We start from the raw sequence: 16,933 nt of genomic DNA, 5'->3' as shown, positions 1-16,933 counted from the left end.
ACACGAGCGCCCTCCTCACCAACACTTAACAAAGGGCACCGGGTAGGGGCTATGGGCCTTGCCCTGGAGACTTGGACAGACACAACACCGTCCCTGAGGGGCTTACCCCCACATCCATGGTCCCTCCATTGTCCCTCAACAGATCATCACCTATGTGACAGGCGTGCTAGTTGTGCCTCCGGTGATTAAAGGACCATATTCTAGAAAAATACCCGGCCCTTACACACCTTTTGAAAGCTACGGAGCGCAGCCGCGAAGGGCGTGGGCTGACAGGCCACACTCCAGGGGCTGGTTAGTTCATTCCTCTGTGCCTCCCTGCCCTGATCTTGAAAATGAGATGTCTATACTAATAACAAGAGAGGTCTCCCGGAGTTCCTGCGAGGACTAAGTGAGTGAACACTGAGACGCGCTGCGGGCAGCACTTCAAGTGGGAGCCCCTGAGTGTGGACGGTGCTGCTGTCACCCCTGCTTGCTGGAAGGCACTAACCCAACAACTTCAATCATACAGAAGTCAGGAGGAACACGGGAATAAAGAGGGAAAAAGGCTTCTGAGAAGCCAAAATCAATTTTCTAAACGCCACACATTAAAGCTAATGCACCTTACCTATAAAGGAGCCTCATGAGTCGGAATCTGTTTACTCAGACTTTGCCCATATAGGATGGCTTTGGGGATCTAGTGCCTACACTCCCTGGAGAGGGAAAACAGCAAATGGAAAGGGCCGTTCCTGGAGCAGGAGACACCCCAACAAGGATGGTGTATGAAAACAGGGCCCAAAGACCGTCTCAGGTCACAGTGTTCAGGGGCCATCTGGACTCTCCTTCACCCTCTCGACAGCTTTCGGGAATTACACAAATTTATATACTGAATATTCCCAATGACTGTGCAGTCCCAGAAAAAGCACAGAGTATGCTGAGAATTCTTTTTTTAAAGATCCAGGGACCTGTATTTTACATTCCAGAAAGACTTTCTTCAAATAAACTTCCATTAAAAGGAGCTCGGTACATGAAAGGGTCTCCATTACCCTGGGTGTGAATACATATGGAACATATTCCCCCCAAAATGAAGGTAGATGGATAAAAATGGAGCAAGAGGTGTCACTGTACTTAGACTTCAAAGCATCTCTCCTCGCACCCCATCCGCTGGCGAACGCAGAGCGACAATGCCTTCTCCTCTGAAATATTTAGTGAGGAAACACTGAGTCAAACAATTGCCCCAGGGCACCCAGTAACAGGAAGCACAGCTCAATGGGGAGCCAGTGGTCCCCTGGGAAAGGCCACACCCCTGAGGCAGCCTCCCTCCCCGCCCCCCTTCCCAGCTGTGCTGGCCTTGCAGTGTGTCCTGCCCTGCTCCCAGCTCTGGCCCTGCCTCTGCAAGTTGTCTCCTGTGTAGGGGGCTTCAAGCCACTGCTTTACCTGAGCACAGTGTTCTCTGTTCCCCATGGTGTGCTCCAGTCTTGTGGTGGGAAGGTGGGCGGAGGCCCAGGGAGTCCGGGGCTGAGAAAAAGGTGCTGGGAGTAACTGCCTCTGTCTACAAGCAGCATCTTCACTTGGAGGCTGTGTTTCCGGGTGCAAATTACTTCAACTCTCTGACCTTCGGTGTCCTCATCTGTTCAATGGGATAACAGTGTCTATCTCATAGGGTTATTATGATGCTTAAATGCATTAATACACTCAAAGCACTAAGTAGTGAGTGTTACTAACGTGTTAAAGACCCCAAGGAGTCTAACGAAAAATTAATAACTTTGGTTGCCTGAGGCTTACCGAACTCATTTTCCAACAGAACCAAGTTTGTTGGATTTTTTTTTTCTAATTAACCTGTTAATACCGCTGCAGCAGGTTTAATCTTGGAAACATTTTCTACCTCCTTCTATGCTCACAGCAACTCTACACACTCCAGAGAACAGAGCAAAGAGCCCAAGCGATGGTACCGAATGGTCCTGAGTTCAAATTAAGACCCTGCCCCTCACTCACCAAGTCACTTCACTTCTCTGAGGCACAGTGTCTTCACCTGAAACAAAGGGATAAACCCTGGCAGGGGCCATTCATTCGCTCCTCCAATATTTATCAAGAGCTTGACATGCGCCAGGCCCTGGGGATAGAGCAGCAAACAAAAGGGATGAATTCTCCACCCCCAAGGAAAGAAGTAAATAGATATTGTAATTTATTGCTGTGGGGATTAGGAAGAGTGTTTGCAAAGCACTGGCACCTGCTGGTCACTGCATAAAGGCAATTACTATGACAAAGCAGGACTGATTACTCCCACGGGGCGGCAGAGACACAAACAGGAAGGTTAAGTGACCGACCTAAGGCCACACCATTTCTGTCTCCCTTCCTAGCTCAGTGCCCTGGCTTCAGGATAGATTTGCAGACACACCCAGGTCCCGCTCAGCCCAGGTCAGCCGGACAGAATCTCCGACGGGAGACCTCACGCAGATCTGAAACACAGCGTCCTGCTAATTCTCTCATCTATAAAATCTCTGCCAAAGTTTACCTTAATCCGGCATGTTACTTTTTTTTTAAGGTGCAGATTAAGAGTGTAAGTGGTCTACGTTGGTTGAACACAGGGAAATGTTACAAGGAATAGGAGCTAATGTTTAATAAAAGAAGAATCTCTGCTCCCGTGTATCCTCAAACACCAGTCTGTGTTTATTCATTCATGCAAGAAGTATTCAGTCGTGATCATCTGTATGCTTCATTCTGCAGAATGTAGGCACTTTCTGCAAAAATTGCTACTTAGAAAAAATAAATAAATAAATGCATAAAGACCGCCTCGGCGCTGCTGCCTGCTCCCCTCCCAGCCCCCCTCCCCGCCACCACCACATGGCACAGAGAAGATTCGCAGATGATGTTGCAGCTTGCTACCTGTGATCTGCTGTGAGCACACCTTACAGCCCCACTATTCCTGCCGAGGGTGTGCGGCTGGGGCATGAGGAGGACACGTATGAGGTAGCAATGGTAAATCACGTTTTGTTGATGCATGAAAGCCCACAAAGACAAGACAAGCCTGATGATAAAAGAAATCAAAACTCACTGCAGGGAGAGGAGGAGCCTCCCAACGGGCATTTTTATTCACTGCTCAGATAGAAGCTCTGACAGGGGTCTCTTCACGCCCGGTGGGCAGGTCCTGGACTCCTCCCAAGATGTGGAGTGGCCTAAACTACACTGTGGAGTGTCTTCGCCCCTCCAGCTTGGGGATGGGGGAAGCTCAGATTTACAGTGCTCTGGCCCACTTTGGCTTCCTGAGCTGTGACCGGGAAGGGACAGACACAGGCTTGTTCCAGGCAAAAAACACCTGTGGGTGTGAGGGACGGAGACCCCTACAGGCCACCCAGGGATGTCCCTTCAGGGCTCATTTTCTCCTCCATGAATGCATTTCTGCTTTGCTCCCTGTGCAGTCTGACGGTGAGGGTGAGGCATGCGAAGACATGTGTCAGTCTTGCCACATGAGAGTTGCTGGAAACAGGGCCTTTTGGTGTCCTCTCTTACCCTTCTGGTGTAAAAGCAAGCCTGAGTGCCACCAATCCTGACTTACCCCAAGGAATCAGCTGGAGGGGACAGCTTTCGGCCTCTGGTTCTAAAGGACAACACACATTTGCTGTGGCAGGCACCATTCTAAGCATTTCTCATACTTTAATTCATTTAACCTTCATGGCCAGCCTAGGATGCCAACGCTCATCACTGCCCAACTTTATAGCAGGAAATGGGAAAATCTGACATCCCAACCCTCTTCCTGACGTAACTCAAGAGCCTCTGAGCAACCCATCCCCCTGAGCTCTCTCCACTCCCTCGCGGAGATGCAAGCAAGCCCAGCCCCAAAACAAGTCCTTTTCTGGCCTCTCTGCCTCGGCCGAGAGCCTGGCTCTTGCTCCAAAAAGTACACAGCACTGTTCTTTGCACAAGGTCAAATGCCAAATATATTCTCTTACTATTTCAACCCAAGCCAAGTCTTTGTGGACTTCAGAGTTTGAGAAACCTGGGAGTTTCCCACACGCAATGCGTTCAGCCCGAGCCCAGAGGGGGTTCGACAGACCGCCTACGTACCCCGCAACTCCTGGGTAACGGCTATTGGTGGGACAGGGTATAAATGACGAGCTGCATGGCAGGTGGCACCACCAGTGACAAGACTGTGAATAATACATAGAGAAATGTCATGTCATGGGCCATCTCCCATCTCGGTTTCAAGATGCTTCCCTAACATGAGAAAAGATAACAAAGATGATGGATTTGGGTGCAGAAGTACAAGTGAGGTGGAGCACAGAACAGACTTTTCTTTAAGTAATGAGAGAAAGAGCCAAAAAAAAAAAAAAATCCGATCCCAGCATACTTTTCATGTCTCAGAAGGAGAAGAAAGCCAAGTGCTAGAAAAATAAATGGGGGTTATATTAAGGAGGCAGAAGAAAGGAGAGGGTGACGGAGAATGTATGGAAGCTGACAAATTTGCAAGGGAAGGCACAGCAGGAGCAGGGGCAGGTGTGGGCTTGCCAGTGTGTGTGAGAAGAAGACTCTCGGCTAATTCTGTGACAGCGCGAGCGCGCTGCGTTAAACAGTCTGTTCTGAGCCCAACAGAGTGGGAAACCTCTCGGCAGCCGACGTGGCCCAGAGAGAGCTGTGGGTAGGCAGTGGCAGACTGGGGCGGGCAAGCCGAAGGAGGGTCCACTCTACGATGACGAGATCAGAATCACTGTCCTCGGAGAGCAGTCCCCAGTCCCCAACCTGCGTTGGTCACCCGGGCCGCTGCTTGCCAATGGGACCCCAGGACCCCCTCCAGACACAGAATGGGGGGGGCTCCGGGTGCAGGGCCTAGGAGTGTACTTTCTGAGCAGGTCTTCATGTGATCCTTACCCCCCGAGGTCTGACCACCACTGCTGTCGCCATCGTCCCTCCTCTGCAGTTTCTGAGAGCAGGACTCTGAAACAGCACTTCCTTATTTAAAAGATGGCACCATGCCATGAAAGTAATGGGAGAATTCTCGCGCTTTTATTTAGGGGTACCTAAGTGATCGGGGACCACGTTCTGGCACAACACTGACGCTCAGCAAATAGGGGTTATGCGTCTACTCTCTCAGGGCCTCGGGGAGACTACAGATGCAGACCTACATCCCTTCCTCCTGCACTAGATCCTGAGCCCGACCTCCCCCTTAAGCAAGCCAATTCTCCTGGGACTTGCAGGGCTGCCACAGAGACAAATCTGAGCTAGCAACGGTCTCTTTTTTACATTTTTGAACCCTCTGACCTTTGCTGCTAAGGCTCTACTCCCTCAGGTTTCCCTCCTAACTTCTCAGGCCAAACCTTTGTCATGTCCTCCGTGGTTCCTTTCACTCTGTCCACTGGGCGGCCGCAGCCTGGGACACCAGTTCCTCTTGCTCTCCACCCCGCCAGTGCTCCAAGCTGGGCCTGTGGCTTTTCCTTCTGTCTTCTCACTCCTCCCTTTGCAGCACCAACCACCTCCTGAGCCCCTAACCCATATCTGCTGCCTGTTGGACACCTCCATCCCAATGCTCCTCGATAACACAGCTCAAATTGTACCCCTCAGTGTTTTCCCCTTAAATGTGACCTTTCTCCTGCAGCCTCCTGGCTAAGGGCAATCACATCCTCAGAGTCAGCTCTCTCTGATTCTTCTGCAATATCCAACTGTCACAGGTCCAGGGAAGGTTACCTCCTAAATCCATCACCCTCTTCTCTATCCGTCACAATTATCCAGACTTCTGCAGTTTCTTTTCTTCTTCACAAACAGTGAGACCTCCATCCAAGCCAGCTTCATGCTGCAAAAGCACCCTTTCCCACATATACTCCCAGACCCAGCCCTCTCCTGCTCTGAAGATCTTCAGGAACTTCTCATCACCTGCAGTTATGTTCAACTGCTGGTGTGGTCCAGGAAGCCCGGAAGCACCTGGCTCTTCTCTTCTCGTTCACTTGAAACTCTAGTCATAAAGGGCACAACTTCAGGGCCCTTGTGTACTGAAATGACTCTTTTGGCCTGGAAATCCCCTCTTATTGGGAGATGCAACTTAAATATGACCTCCCATGTGAAGCCTTCCCTTACCCCCTTCCCAAAAGCTAAATGAATCCATGCTTCCTCCCTGACACCCTGACCCGTTATAAGACATTTCACTATTTGCAAACATCTGTATGTTTATCTTTCTTGTCTGCTTCTTGAAATATCCCAAACACTGTGCCTGGCTCTTGGCATGCATGTTTATCAAATGACTGAAGGAGCACAAGATTGACCCATGGAAGGAGATACCGGAGGCAGAATACAAGGCAAGCAGTGACTGGAAGAGTCCAGGCAAAAGGCCATAATGGCCTGGGGGGATGCTGTCCATGGCAGGATGGTAACAATACCACCACCCCCCACACGGAGCTCTCCTCATGGAGCTCTTCTAAGAGCCTTAAACATCTTACCTCATTAATCCTCACAGCAACTTATGAGGTAAATATTCCCATTTTAAAGATAAAGAAGTGAAGGCCCAGAAAGTTCACACAAATGACTTTGGAACTAGAAAGGAAGCTAAATGTGATGGCCGTATCTGAATCTGCTCAATGAGCATGGTGAGGGTCAGAAGGTGTTCAAGGTGACTCTGTATGACATCAAGGTTGACAGAATCAGCGACTAGGCTAAAGGCAAAGGTCAGAAGCAATGTTCATGCATGGTTTCTTTTACATTCTTTTTTGGAATCCGGTTGTGTGAGGAGAAGGAAGTTGAATCCTACGTGGACTTGCCTGTCTGAGGGGTCTACGGGACATCCTGGCGCACATCCCTGTGGGCCAGGACCACCCTGGGTGTTTCCTGCCGGCTGTTGGCCCTTCTCTGCCCCAGAACCCCGGGCGGGGGCGTGACTTCCATCTACCAGGCCAGGGATTGGAGCTTCAAGATGATGAAATAACTCCACATGAAGATCCAGATTAAGAGACAAAGTGGTAAGGCCAAGGCATGGACTCACATCAGCCCAACAAAAAATTTAGCACTATCCAAAAACCCAGTAGTTCCCAAACCTGACTAATCCTTAGTCCCTTAACTCCAGCCCAGGAAGAATTTTTCAAATGCATATTCCCAGGCCATGCCCCAGAACTACTAAATCTGAATCAGATCTACCCACACACTGGCATCTTTCCGTTGAGGTTATCCAAGTGGTTATATCAATCAGGGCGGTCTCAGGAGTTACTGCACAGGTCCATGGGCCCCTCTAATGCAGGAAACACTAGTCCAGGCCTTAGGGAAGAGCTCAGAGCTGGACACCTAAGTCTAGGAACAACTTACCTAGAAGGGGAACATGAAATTGTGGAAGTAGATGAGCTCACCAAAGGGAGACCACAAAAAGAGAAAATAAGAGGACCCGGACAGCGACCTGGTCAAAGTTCCTGTAGAAACAACACTAGAAACTAGAAGAAGCAGGGAGAAAGTTGGAAGAGATAGAAGGGGACTTAATAGTAACTCTGTCCCAGAGCCAAAAGGCAAAGAGTTCTACAGAGGGGCTGAGGGGCATCTCACAACATGAGATGCTGCAGGGAGAAGGGGGAAGAGGAGGGCCCAAATCACAAGGCTCATATTGGCTACATCCAGGGAGCAGAATGATAGCCTGGCCTATAAGCCAATGTGTGTTTGGCTTCATTGGTTGTTTCAGGGGTTTTCTAATGCCCCTTGGCCACCAGGTCAGTGGCCTTCAGTGTCCCAGGGAAGGTATGACTCAGTGGGATGCAGAGAATAGGAGTCACACATGGCTTCAGAGTCCAAGGAGTGTAAGCCAGGGCACTGAGGACAGTCTGCATGACCACAGGGGCTTCTGCTGTGCCACTTTGCCCCAAACAAAGATCTCAAGTTGGCGAACCTGGGAGCATCAGCCAGGAAACAAAAACGAGTGAGATCCTGGGATATGTCCTTGAAAGGGGGCCTGTGAAATCTTCACCATGTCTCCATTCTCACAGCCCCAGCAGGGCCAGGAGAGGTCTGGAGCTACAGATCAAGAGACCCCATGTTGGGAACAAGAGAGCCCACCGCCTGCGCGGACCAAAGACCAAGGCCCCTCCAGGAGGACAAGGCCACTTCAATAGTGTGGCTCAGCCACACCAAGAACAGCATGTCCCCTTGGCTCCACAATGCAGTGGCCCTGAGCTACAACTCCCGGAAAGGGGCTGAGAGCCCTGACCTTACAGAGGTGAGGTTTATGGCCTCAGGCAACAGGAGTCACAAATCAGGCAGAATGGTCAGTGAGAGAAAAGCAAAAACAAGTTGCATTTCTTTCCCTCCTGAGTTTGCCAACTGAGATCCATATCTTTTATTTCCTAGAGATAGGGACAGAACACAGAGAGCACGGAGCTGAAGAGAGAGCAAAAACAAACTGGCCAAAGTAGCAAATGCATACTCTTCCTGCAAAAACATGTCAACATTAAAATTTTAAAATTACATATATATTAAAGGAAGCTCGGATAGAGCAGAATTAAGGAAGCATGTGCTTGTGTCTTTGTGTGTGTCTGTGTGTATGTCTGTATACGTCTATGTATGTGTGTATGTGTTTCTGTGTATCTGTGCATATGTGTATGTTTGTGTATCCGTGTGTGCCTATGTCTGTGTCTATGTGTGTCTGTGTATACATGTCTGTGTGTGTGTCTGTTTCTGTGTGTGTGTCTGTATCTATTTCTATGTATGTATCTGCATGAGTGTGTTTCTCTGTGTACATGTGTCTCTGTGTGTATTTCTATGTGTGTGTCTGCATATGTCTCTGTGTCTGTGTGTGTCTATGTGTGTTAATGTGTCTGTGTATGTATGTCTGTGTCTCTCTGTATATGTGTATCTGTGCATGCCTTTCTGCACGTGTATCCGTGTGTGTGTGTGTGTGTGTGTGTACGCTTCTGTGCCCTCATGTGTGTCTGGGCGTCTGTGTGTGTTTGGACTGGGGATAAAGGAAACATGAGTACGCTTCCTTCCCTTAGTAAGTCACTGGCCAAGCTGTGACTTGAAAGAACAAGGAACTGCTCTAGCAATGAGAAGCCCCTTTTCAACCTTGCACCCTCTGTTCCACACGCCCCAAATTCCTAGTAACTTCACGACAAAGTTCGCTGGCTGTCCCCATCCCCTCTCTCCCTCCACCTATGTAACCTCCCCCTTCATTTGTAAGGAAGAAAAGAACAACAAGCCACTGGCACTGGGAGGTCTTGTGAGGCTCTGGCTTTCACGCCGGTGTTACTCTTTTTTTAAAATACAGCTTTACGGAGGTATAATTGACATACCATAAAAGTCACCCCTTGTTAAGTGTATGACGCCAGGATTTTTAGTGCAGTCACACAGCTGCACACCCAGCTTCAGAACACCTCCATCACTCTGCAGTGGGATTTTAAAAATCCATTGTCCCTCCAGCAGTCTCTGCAGCCGGCAACCTCCTCCCTAGCTCTGGAGTAGGTCCAACACAGCTCCTCATGGTCTCCCCAGCCCGGCCGCCCCCACCAAGTGCGAGCTTCCCAGACCCAGATGCAGCCAGCACAGTCTGCCCTCAGAGCAGCGGCTCCCCTGCCCCTCACTGCTGCTAATCCCCCAGGGAGCTGGGCCAGAGGGGCTGAGGCAGAGACTAAAGGCAAACCCCCTAAAACTCTCTGTCCATCTTCCCCACTGCTGTTGCTTGGAGTCCACCCAAAGTCTCACCCTCTTCGGAACAAAACACAGAGTCTTTTTTTCAAGTTGCAGATTAAGTGCGAAGCTGTGAGGGTTTCAGGAGGCTGGGAGAGGGGGGGTGGACACGCAAAGAAGGACAGCCCTTGGAAGGTGCTCCTCCTTGAAGGGCCATTCGGGAAACACTTTTGCTTGTACTTATTCTGACACAGGAAAGATTTCTTGCCTGTTAAGAGACAAGGTCACGCCTCAGGAAGGCGGCGAGGACGGCAGCAAGGGCTCCGCCTGCTGACTCTGGCCGTGTCATCCCTCGGAGCTCCCGGGCCAGCTCTGGAACCTGTCCCTGACACGCCGCCCCAGCCGAGCCACACTACCTTACTCGGTGTGGAGCCAGGCCTAACTGACTGGGGAACGCAGCTGAGGAGCTGAAAATGTGCCTCCAGTTCAGATGCTGAGGGGGCTAAAGAAAATGTCGAAGGTTAAGAAGCAGAAGAACTCCAGCCGTGGTGCTATCCACAGCCAGCAACAAGGGAAAGGAGAATTTGGTAACGCTCCTGCTTCTTTTCAGAACGATCTCATCAGACAGTCCCATCTCGCTAATTAGAGAAGGTGCTAATGATGGGGAAAGATGCATTTGGTGGGAATCACAGGAAAAGTTATGGTGTCTGCTGGAGAGGGCAAGAGAGACAGGCTTTTCCTACGGCCTGTGGCAGAGGCACCCCGGACTGCCCCGATTTTGCCAGCTGCATTCCAGAGCTCTTTTCCTCCCATGCCCAGACGGAGCAAAGGCCTCTGTAATGACTTCACGCTCGGCCAAAAGTAAACACACTCCACGCTTTTTCCATGGACAAATTCTAACCCCGAACTGCCAGCAGCACTGGATTCCCAACAATCCAAACGGAAAGCCATCTTTCCCAAGAAAATAAAACCTCGTCAACTAAATAATGCATCTTGGCTGCAACAGGAAACTTTCCTAAAAGCTTCCTAGAAATTGCTTCTTGTGCAGTGATACTACAGATCACCTGAGCAAACCCTACCAATGGGACACCATCGCTCAAAATAAATACAAAAGTGATCCAAGAATAAAAGCTTGCTCCTGCAAACACCTGCATGTGCAACTTAGACAGCACATTTTGTAGCCTTCGACACAAAGACACACACACGCACACGCACGCACACACACACACACACACACACACACAGAGCTAACCACCACCTAATTGAAATATTCTTCCTGAAAACAGGCTGTGATAAGACAGGTGCTGATCTGAATAAACAGCAACAGCACTTGAGCTCTGAGCTCGGCAGCACCCCGCACGTGTCGCACGCACATCTCACTTCTCCCCACATTCCACCTGGAATCCGTGTGATCCGAGCTCGGTCCTCCACCAAGGGAGAAAAGCAGAGAGGACGAGATGGTGGACTTACCAGGTTGGAATTGGTGGCGTTGGAGTCGTCTTCTGGAAAGGGAATATAGATCGCTAAGGCCACACAATTGGCAAAAATAGTCAGTAAAATAATTATTTCAAATGGTCTGAGGAAGAGAGTTAAGGAAGTCAATGCTGCAGAAAGCACAAGTGAAACAAACATACATATACATATATTTTAAAATGAATCAAAGATTCCTAAGAATTTTGTTTTAACAATACATTCCATCCCCTTGTATTCTGAAAAGAAACATATGCCTTTTTAAGTGCTTCTAATGGGTCCCCGCCAAAATTTTTCCTAATATGTCAAAAGTAGTGGAGGCCAGTCGCGTGCCAGAGTAAACACAGATTTCTAAAAACTTTTTTTCTTCTTCTTTTATTTATTTAGATGGCGTTGGACTTCATTTTCCCCCGTGTGTGCTTGGGGTTGCTTCTACAGAGCAGGGTCTGCTCTGGTCGGGATGGGCGGTCCCCCCGACACCCCTTCTCTCGTGGTTTCCATGCTGCCCCCGCTCCGGGGGGGACTCGAGCTGGGGGGGCGGTGGGAGAGGTGAGACAGAATTGAGGCAAACTTGACGTCGAGATTTTCCTTTGAAATTCGAACATTTACTTTTGATCTTTTAATCTGAAGTTGGGAGTGGTTATTGTTCTTTTCTCCTACTTTATTTCCTGACACCTTGCACGGAACCTGACGATGGCTGGGTGCTCTGGACCCTCAAGAGCGTGGCAGCCTATGTCCTGTCCTTCAGGGCAGGGCCACCATCTTTCCTCCAACCCTCTTCAGTCTGTGGAGGCCCCACCTTCAGGGGCCAAGCCTTATGTTCTAGGTGCTCTTGACTTCCATTGGAGTGTGCTGGGATCTGGAGGGACGAGCCAACTTCACTCACTAACAGCCATGCACTTCGTGAGGCTCTTGGGCCCAGATTTCTTTATCAAAGTATTGGGCAGAACCCATTCTCCAGGGAAAGAGGAGTTAATATGATACTGGCCCCTCACCCTACACCTACAGCTGAGGACCAGAGAGGAGAAGCTTCAAGGGAAGGCCAGTTCATGGTCTTTAGACCCCATCTTTCCCAGCACTGCCCTGTTTTCGGCCTCGTCCACGGGGCCCGACAAGATAAGGAAGAGAAAGAGGACGGAAATCTCTAGAAGAAGGGAACAACTCTCCCAGGGAAATCTGTACTCACGAAGTTAATAAACTGAAGCAGGGAGAGAGACCTTAGAGATCATCTCGTCCAAACCTCTGAGGTCCAGAGAGCCTGAGAAACTTTCCCGAAACCCCACAGCGGGTACTTCCCAGTCATGCCTAGAACCCTGAGCACAGAGTCCAGCATTCACTCCCCCACCGTGAATGGCCTCTGACCTCGTTTACAGGGCAACTCTGGGCCTGGAAGGCACATTGGTCATGGCTTTAGCTACTGTGCTGGTCATGGAACCCCCTCGGCCACACAGGTGTAGCCGGGGGTCCATTAACCAGCAAACCACACGAAGGCTGTCATTTTCTGTGTGTGCCCTGATATCAGGAAGATGATGTGCAGTCTAACGCCGTACTTGACAGATACAGAAAACAAAACAACCTCTCCCAGGTTCCAAGCTGACAAGTAGCAGGGCCAGGGCCAGAGCCAGACCTACTGACCCATCTTCTCCAATAGGCCATGCTGCCCCTTGAGTTGACCAAGGAACCAGTAAGGAAGCTGGTGGTGTTGAAGACGGTGACAACAGCAGGCGGGACAATGGCTGACACCACTGTGAGGTGCTGGGCCCTGCTCTGTTCCGCGCAAACCCCCGAACTGAACGTGCAGTTATCATCCCCGCTTCTAATTGAGGAGACAGAAAGGTGAAATGCTAACTTGCCCAATGTCACATAGCTTGTGGTAGGATGAGATTCAAACCTAGGAAGTCTGGTTCTGAAGATGGAGTTTGCAAGGACGACTTACTCTACACTGATCTCCAAGCTGATCACTCCTGACGTCACTCTGAAGCATTTTTAGAAAGTTCATATTTTAGACCTCCTACTACGAAACCCCTTCCCTCCTAGCCAGTTCCCCACCTGCTTACTAAAGTCCCATTCTGTCCAGGGGCTGGCTGGTTTCATTCCTGTCATCTGGTCCCTTGTGCCCCTCCTCCCCCAACCAGGGCTACAGCACATCGGTTCAACTGAGTTAGACCTCATGCACCTGTCCTCAAATGTCAACTCGTTCCTTCCACCAAAGTGGGTGGCGGCTAAGCTTGGGTGTTTCTTACATAATCACTTCTACACCTTCCCCTAATCCAGGCGACCCATCCATCATCTTGTGCTAAAAGTCCCTGGCTACTGCTGGAGACGATAATGTATAAAGAAACCAATCAGGCAGATAAGAAAAGCCACGAGCTGCAAAGTGGAGGAGAAGCCAGGTAAAACCTGGAAATGTACTGTGTCACCCTGTGACAGCCAGATCATTTTTTAAACTGTCTTTCCTTCTTAATGACAGCATTGGACTCCACTCTTTCCAGGAACGCAGAAAGGCGAGTACACCAGACCACCTCCTGACCTGTCCAGCTATCCTTCCAGGGCAATGTGGGAACGCCATCCACTAGCACTGCGGAAGCTGGGCCTGCTTCCTTTCCTGCAGGAGGGGAGGGCACATTCCCCCAGTTGGGGTGGCATGGCCTGGCTAACACTGGTCAACGGTCCTTTCACAGGTCCCTGCCTTGGGCCCACTGTGGCTCTGTGACCAGTTTCCATGGACAGTGCCCCAAAAACCGTCATTACAAAGCCCCCGCTCTCCCACACTCCCCCTCCTGCCCTGTGCGCTGCTCTCTCTCCTCTTCAGTTCCTCCCAGGCCAGTACGTCACCACCTACTGCTCCATTCTGCACACAGAGCTGCCTCTCCGGGAGCTGTCCGTCCCAGGAGGAAAAATCAGAGCTGATGAACTTAACTCGTATGCACGGAACACATCCCCTGACATGTTTTTCTGAGCAGACTCCCACAGGCACAGACACTGCCGCCCTCGCTGGTTATTGCCACTGGAGATGAGGAAACGGAAGCTCTGAAGATTCCAATGACCTGTGACCACTCAGAATACAGGGGGCAGCACCATGATGGGGCGTGGTTCAGGCCCCAGATCCAGGTCCCTCCACATCCCTGTGGGCTGGACAGTGTCCTCTGAACATGTACCCTAGTACGTCTCCTCTGTGCTATGGGTGCACGGGGAGGGGCACATGCATGGATTGGGGACTTGGAGAACCTGGATTTAAAACCCAGCTCTGTGAGTTGCAGGCTGTGTGATCTGGGCCAGATCTTCAGCTTCTCCAGGCCTCAATGCTCTTCCCTTTGGGGAAAGCATGGCCCCCAGCTCTCCCACTGCATGGTTCTGATGGAGCCGCTGTGACAGCAGCATGCTGGGGCTGCCCAGAGCCGGGCCTCTCACCCAGTCCTCTGGGAACAGGAAGCCTGCCTGGCCACTCAGGACAGATGGCCTTCTCTCCAGCCGCCACGAGGCTTATGCTCCCTTCTCTTAAAGTTACCTTTTGAGTTGAGGGCTTCAAACATTTATAGAACTAACATTTCTTGCTAAACAGAAGCTCTTCCCTCCCGAGCCATCTTCTTTTGCCTTTCAACCCCTACCTACTAAAGTTCTTCAATCTTTCCATGGAAGCTCATGGATAACATAGAACCCTCCCATCCTGAGCCCCAGGAGATGTGATAACCCGCCCTGAATGAATTCTTATTATGAAAATGCCCAACACTAAGTCCCAGAGTTCTAGTCCCGTCTATCACTAACCATATGACTATGTGGGGCCCAATGTCATCACTGGGCCGAGTCAGGGCTGGACCTACTGACCTTGAAGATCCTTTCCATCTCCACTACCCCACAATTCCCATGATGTTAAGGGGCCTGTAATTCCATAGTGAGAGCCCGGTCCTTCAAAGCCCTTTTCTCAGAAGGGCCCACTCACTGGGTAGACATGCAAAGTGGACCTGCGTTTGAAACTGCTGGCCAGTGCTCTCCACTTTGGCTGCCCAGGAGAAGGACCTGGAGAACTTTCGTATATGCCTGGGTAGGGCTCAGGGACCGGTGTTTTCTTACAACTTTCCAGACAATGCCAATGTGCAGCCAAGTTTGAGAACACCTGCTCCTAGGCCTTGAACCAAGAGCCTGGGTGGGCCACTGACCACTGCCCTCTCGCATTTCTCGGGCTCCCTCCTCCTACAGAGAGCGGAGGTCACAAAACTACACCAGGCCCATGACACAGGAGGCAAAGAAGCCTAGGGGGTAAGCGGCACGTGACCACTATTCACCCAGCACACCCGCGGATCACGGGACAGGCTCAGCTATGTTAGATGATATCTCATAACCTCTCAGGATTGCTTTCTCAAATGCGGCTTTTGGGATGAAAAAAATATATGAGAAAAAAGACCCTGCTTGTCACTCCAGCAGATCCCTGAGTCCTATCTCCAGACATTCTGATTCACTGAGTCTCGGGCAGCACCGAAAACTCTGCGTTTACACAGCGCCCCAGGGACACAGATTCAGTGGGTCTGGGAGCAATCATGGGGCTGGCCCCACTGGGGCTCCCGGGGGCAGCCCGCCCAGGGCCAAGCACAAAGGATATTTCCATTCGACGATGCTGATGCACGCCCTCCTGATGGGGTTCTTCAGAGTCAGGCAGAGCAGGGCGCGGGGCGGGCGTGTGGCCGTCGTGCTGCCCTGTTTCTTGGGCTTCCCATACTGCTGCCGCTTCCGCTGCGTGGAGCTGACCGTGGAGATGGTCGCGTTGCCGGCGCTGCCCATCAGCTTGGCCTGCCGGGCCGCATCAATGGCTGCCTGCCAGGACAAGGCAGCCCCCGGCGTAGGGATGTGCTCAGGGGCGAGCCCCGCAGCAGCATTGGCATTCATGTTGGCGTGAGCTGGGCGCGGGCTCCCATAGTTGGAACCTGAAGGAGCAGAAAACAGAGGATGGCAATTACTAGGGAGAAAACAGGGGAGTTTGAAAAAGGAACCCAGACTCGCAATTTAAAAAAAAAAAAAAAAAATCTTATTTCGAACTAATGTAAGGGCCTGGGAGGGGGACCATGCAAACATGAGTGTGTGCTGCTGAGAAACAAGAGTCAGGAAAACTATTCTTGTCCCAGTTCGTCTATGTGACCTTGGACATGTCACTCCTCCTCTCCAGTCTCACTGACTCATGTTAGGCGACCAGACAGAGGAGATGTATGCATTATAACATACATGCATGGCACATGTATGGACCTGGAAAAATGGAGCAAGTGGGAAAAGGAGGACATGGAAAACGGTACATACGCAAAGTGATCTGTCGATCACATTTATAAGAACACACAGAAATAAAGGATATGCATTTAATATAATGCAATGGTTGTTTAAGGAAAGTGAGGAGGAAAAAAGGAAAGTAGGATAGAGGGATAAAAAGGAAGAGTGAATGAGTGAATGAATGAAGAGAGAGTCATTGTATGAATCAGTGATGACAAATGCACAATGAATTGAAGAGTGTAATTATTCAAGTCTCTGCAACCAAGTTCCAAAAATAAAAATAGTACAATGAAATGAAGGCATTGGACCAAAGTTAGGTCACCTCCAGGTACCTCAAACCCATCTGGGCAATGAGTGTTGGTTGACTAGGAGTGGGCTAAGGGATGTGATGGTTTTACATTATGTCAGTAAATCCTTTGACATTCCTCCCATTAGGAAAGAGGATCTATGTCCCTTCCTCCTGAAATGGGGTTGGTCTTTGGTGACCATCCACCAATAAAGTACATAAGAAATGACAGTCTGTGCCTTTCAAAACAATGCAGTACACACCCTGAGGCTGCCATGGGGTGAGAAAACCCAAACTAGCCAACACAGAGAGCCCATGTGCAGGGAGAGACTCCCCGTCACTCCCCAGTTGCTCCACTCACCATCT

General features: G+C 50.3%; 1 protein-coding gene across 1 annotated transcript in view; it reads right to left on the bottom strand.

Annotated features, from left to right (window-relative positions):
* CACNA1C (calcium voltage-gated channel subunit alpha1 C) overlaps window positions 1-16,933 on the bottom strand; it is a 621,853-nt gene that overhangs the window by 549,359 nt on the left and 55,561 nt on the right. Inside the window, exons 2-3 of the mRNA XM_044228473.1 lie at window positions 15,626-15,947; window positions 11,029-11,134 (exon numbers count right to left, since the gene is read on the bottom strand). Of these exons, the coding sequence (XP_044084408.1) occupies window positions 11,029-11,134; window positions 15,626-15,947 (428 nt within the window). The remainder of the gene's footprint in view (window positions 1-11,028; window positions 11,135-15,625; window positions 15,948-16,933) is intronic.

This window comes from Neovison vison, chromosome 12, assembly GCF_020171115.1.
Source record: "Neovison vison isolate M4711 chromosome 12, ASM_NN_V1, whole genome shotgun sequence".
NCBI lineage: Eukaryota > Metazoa > Chordata > Mammalia > Carnivora > Mustelidae > Neogale > Neogale vison.
This window is presented reverse-complemented; position numbering and strand designations above follow the sequence as displayed.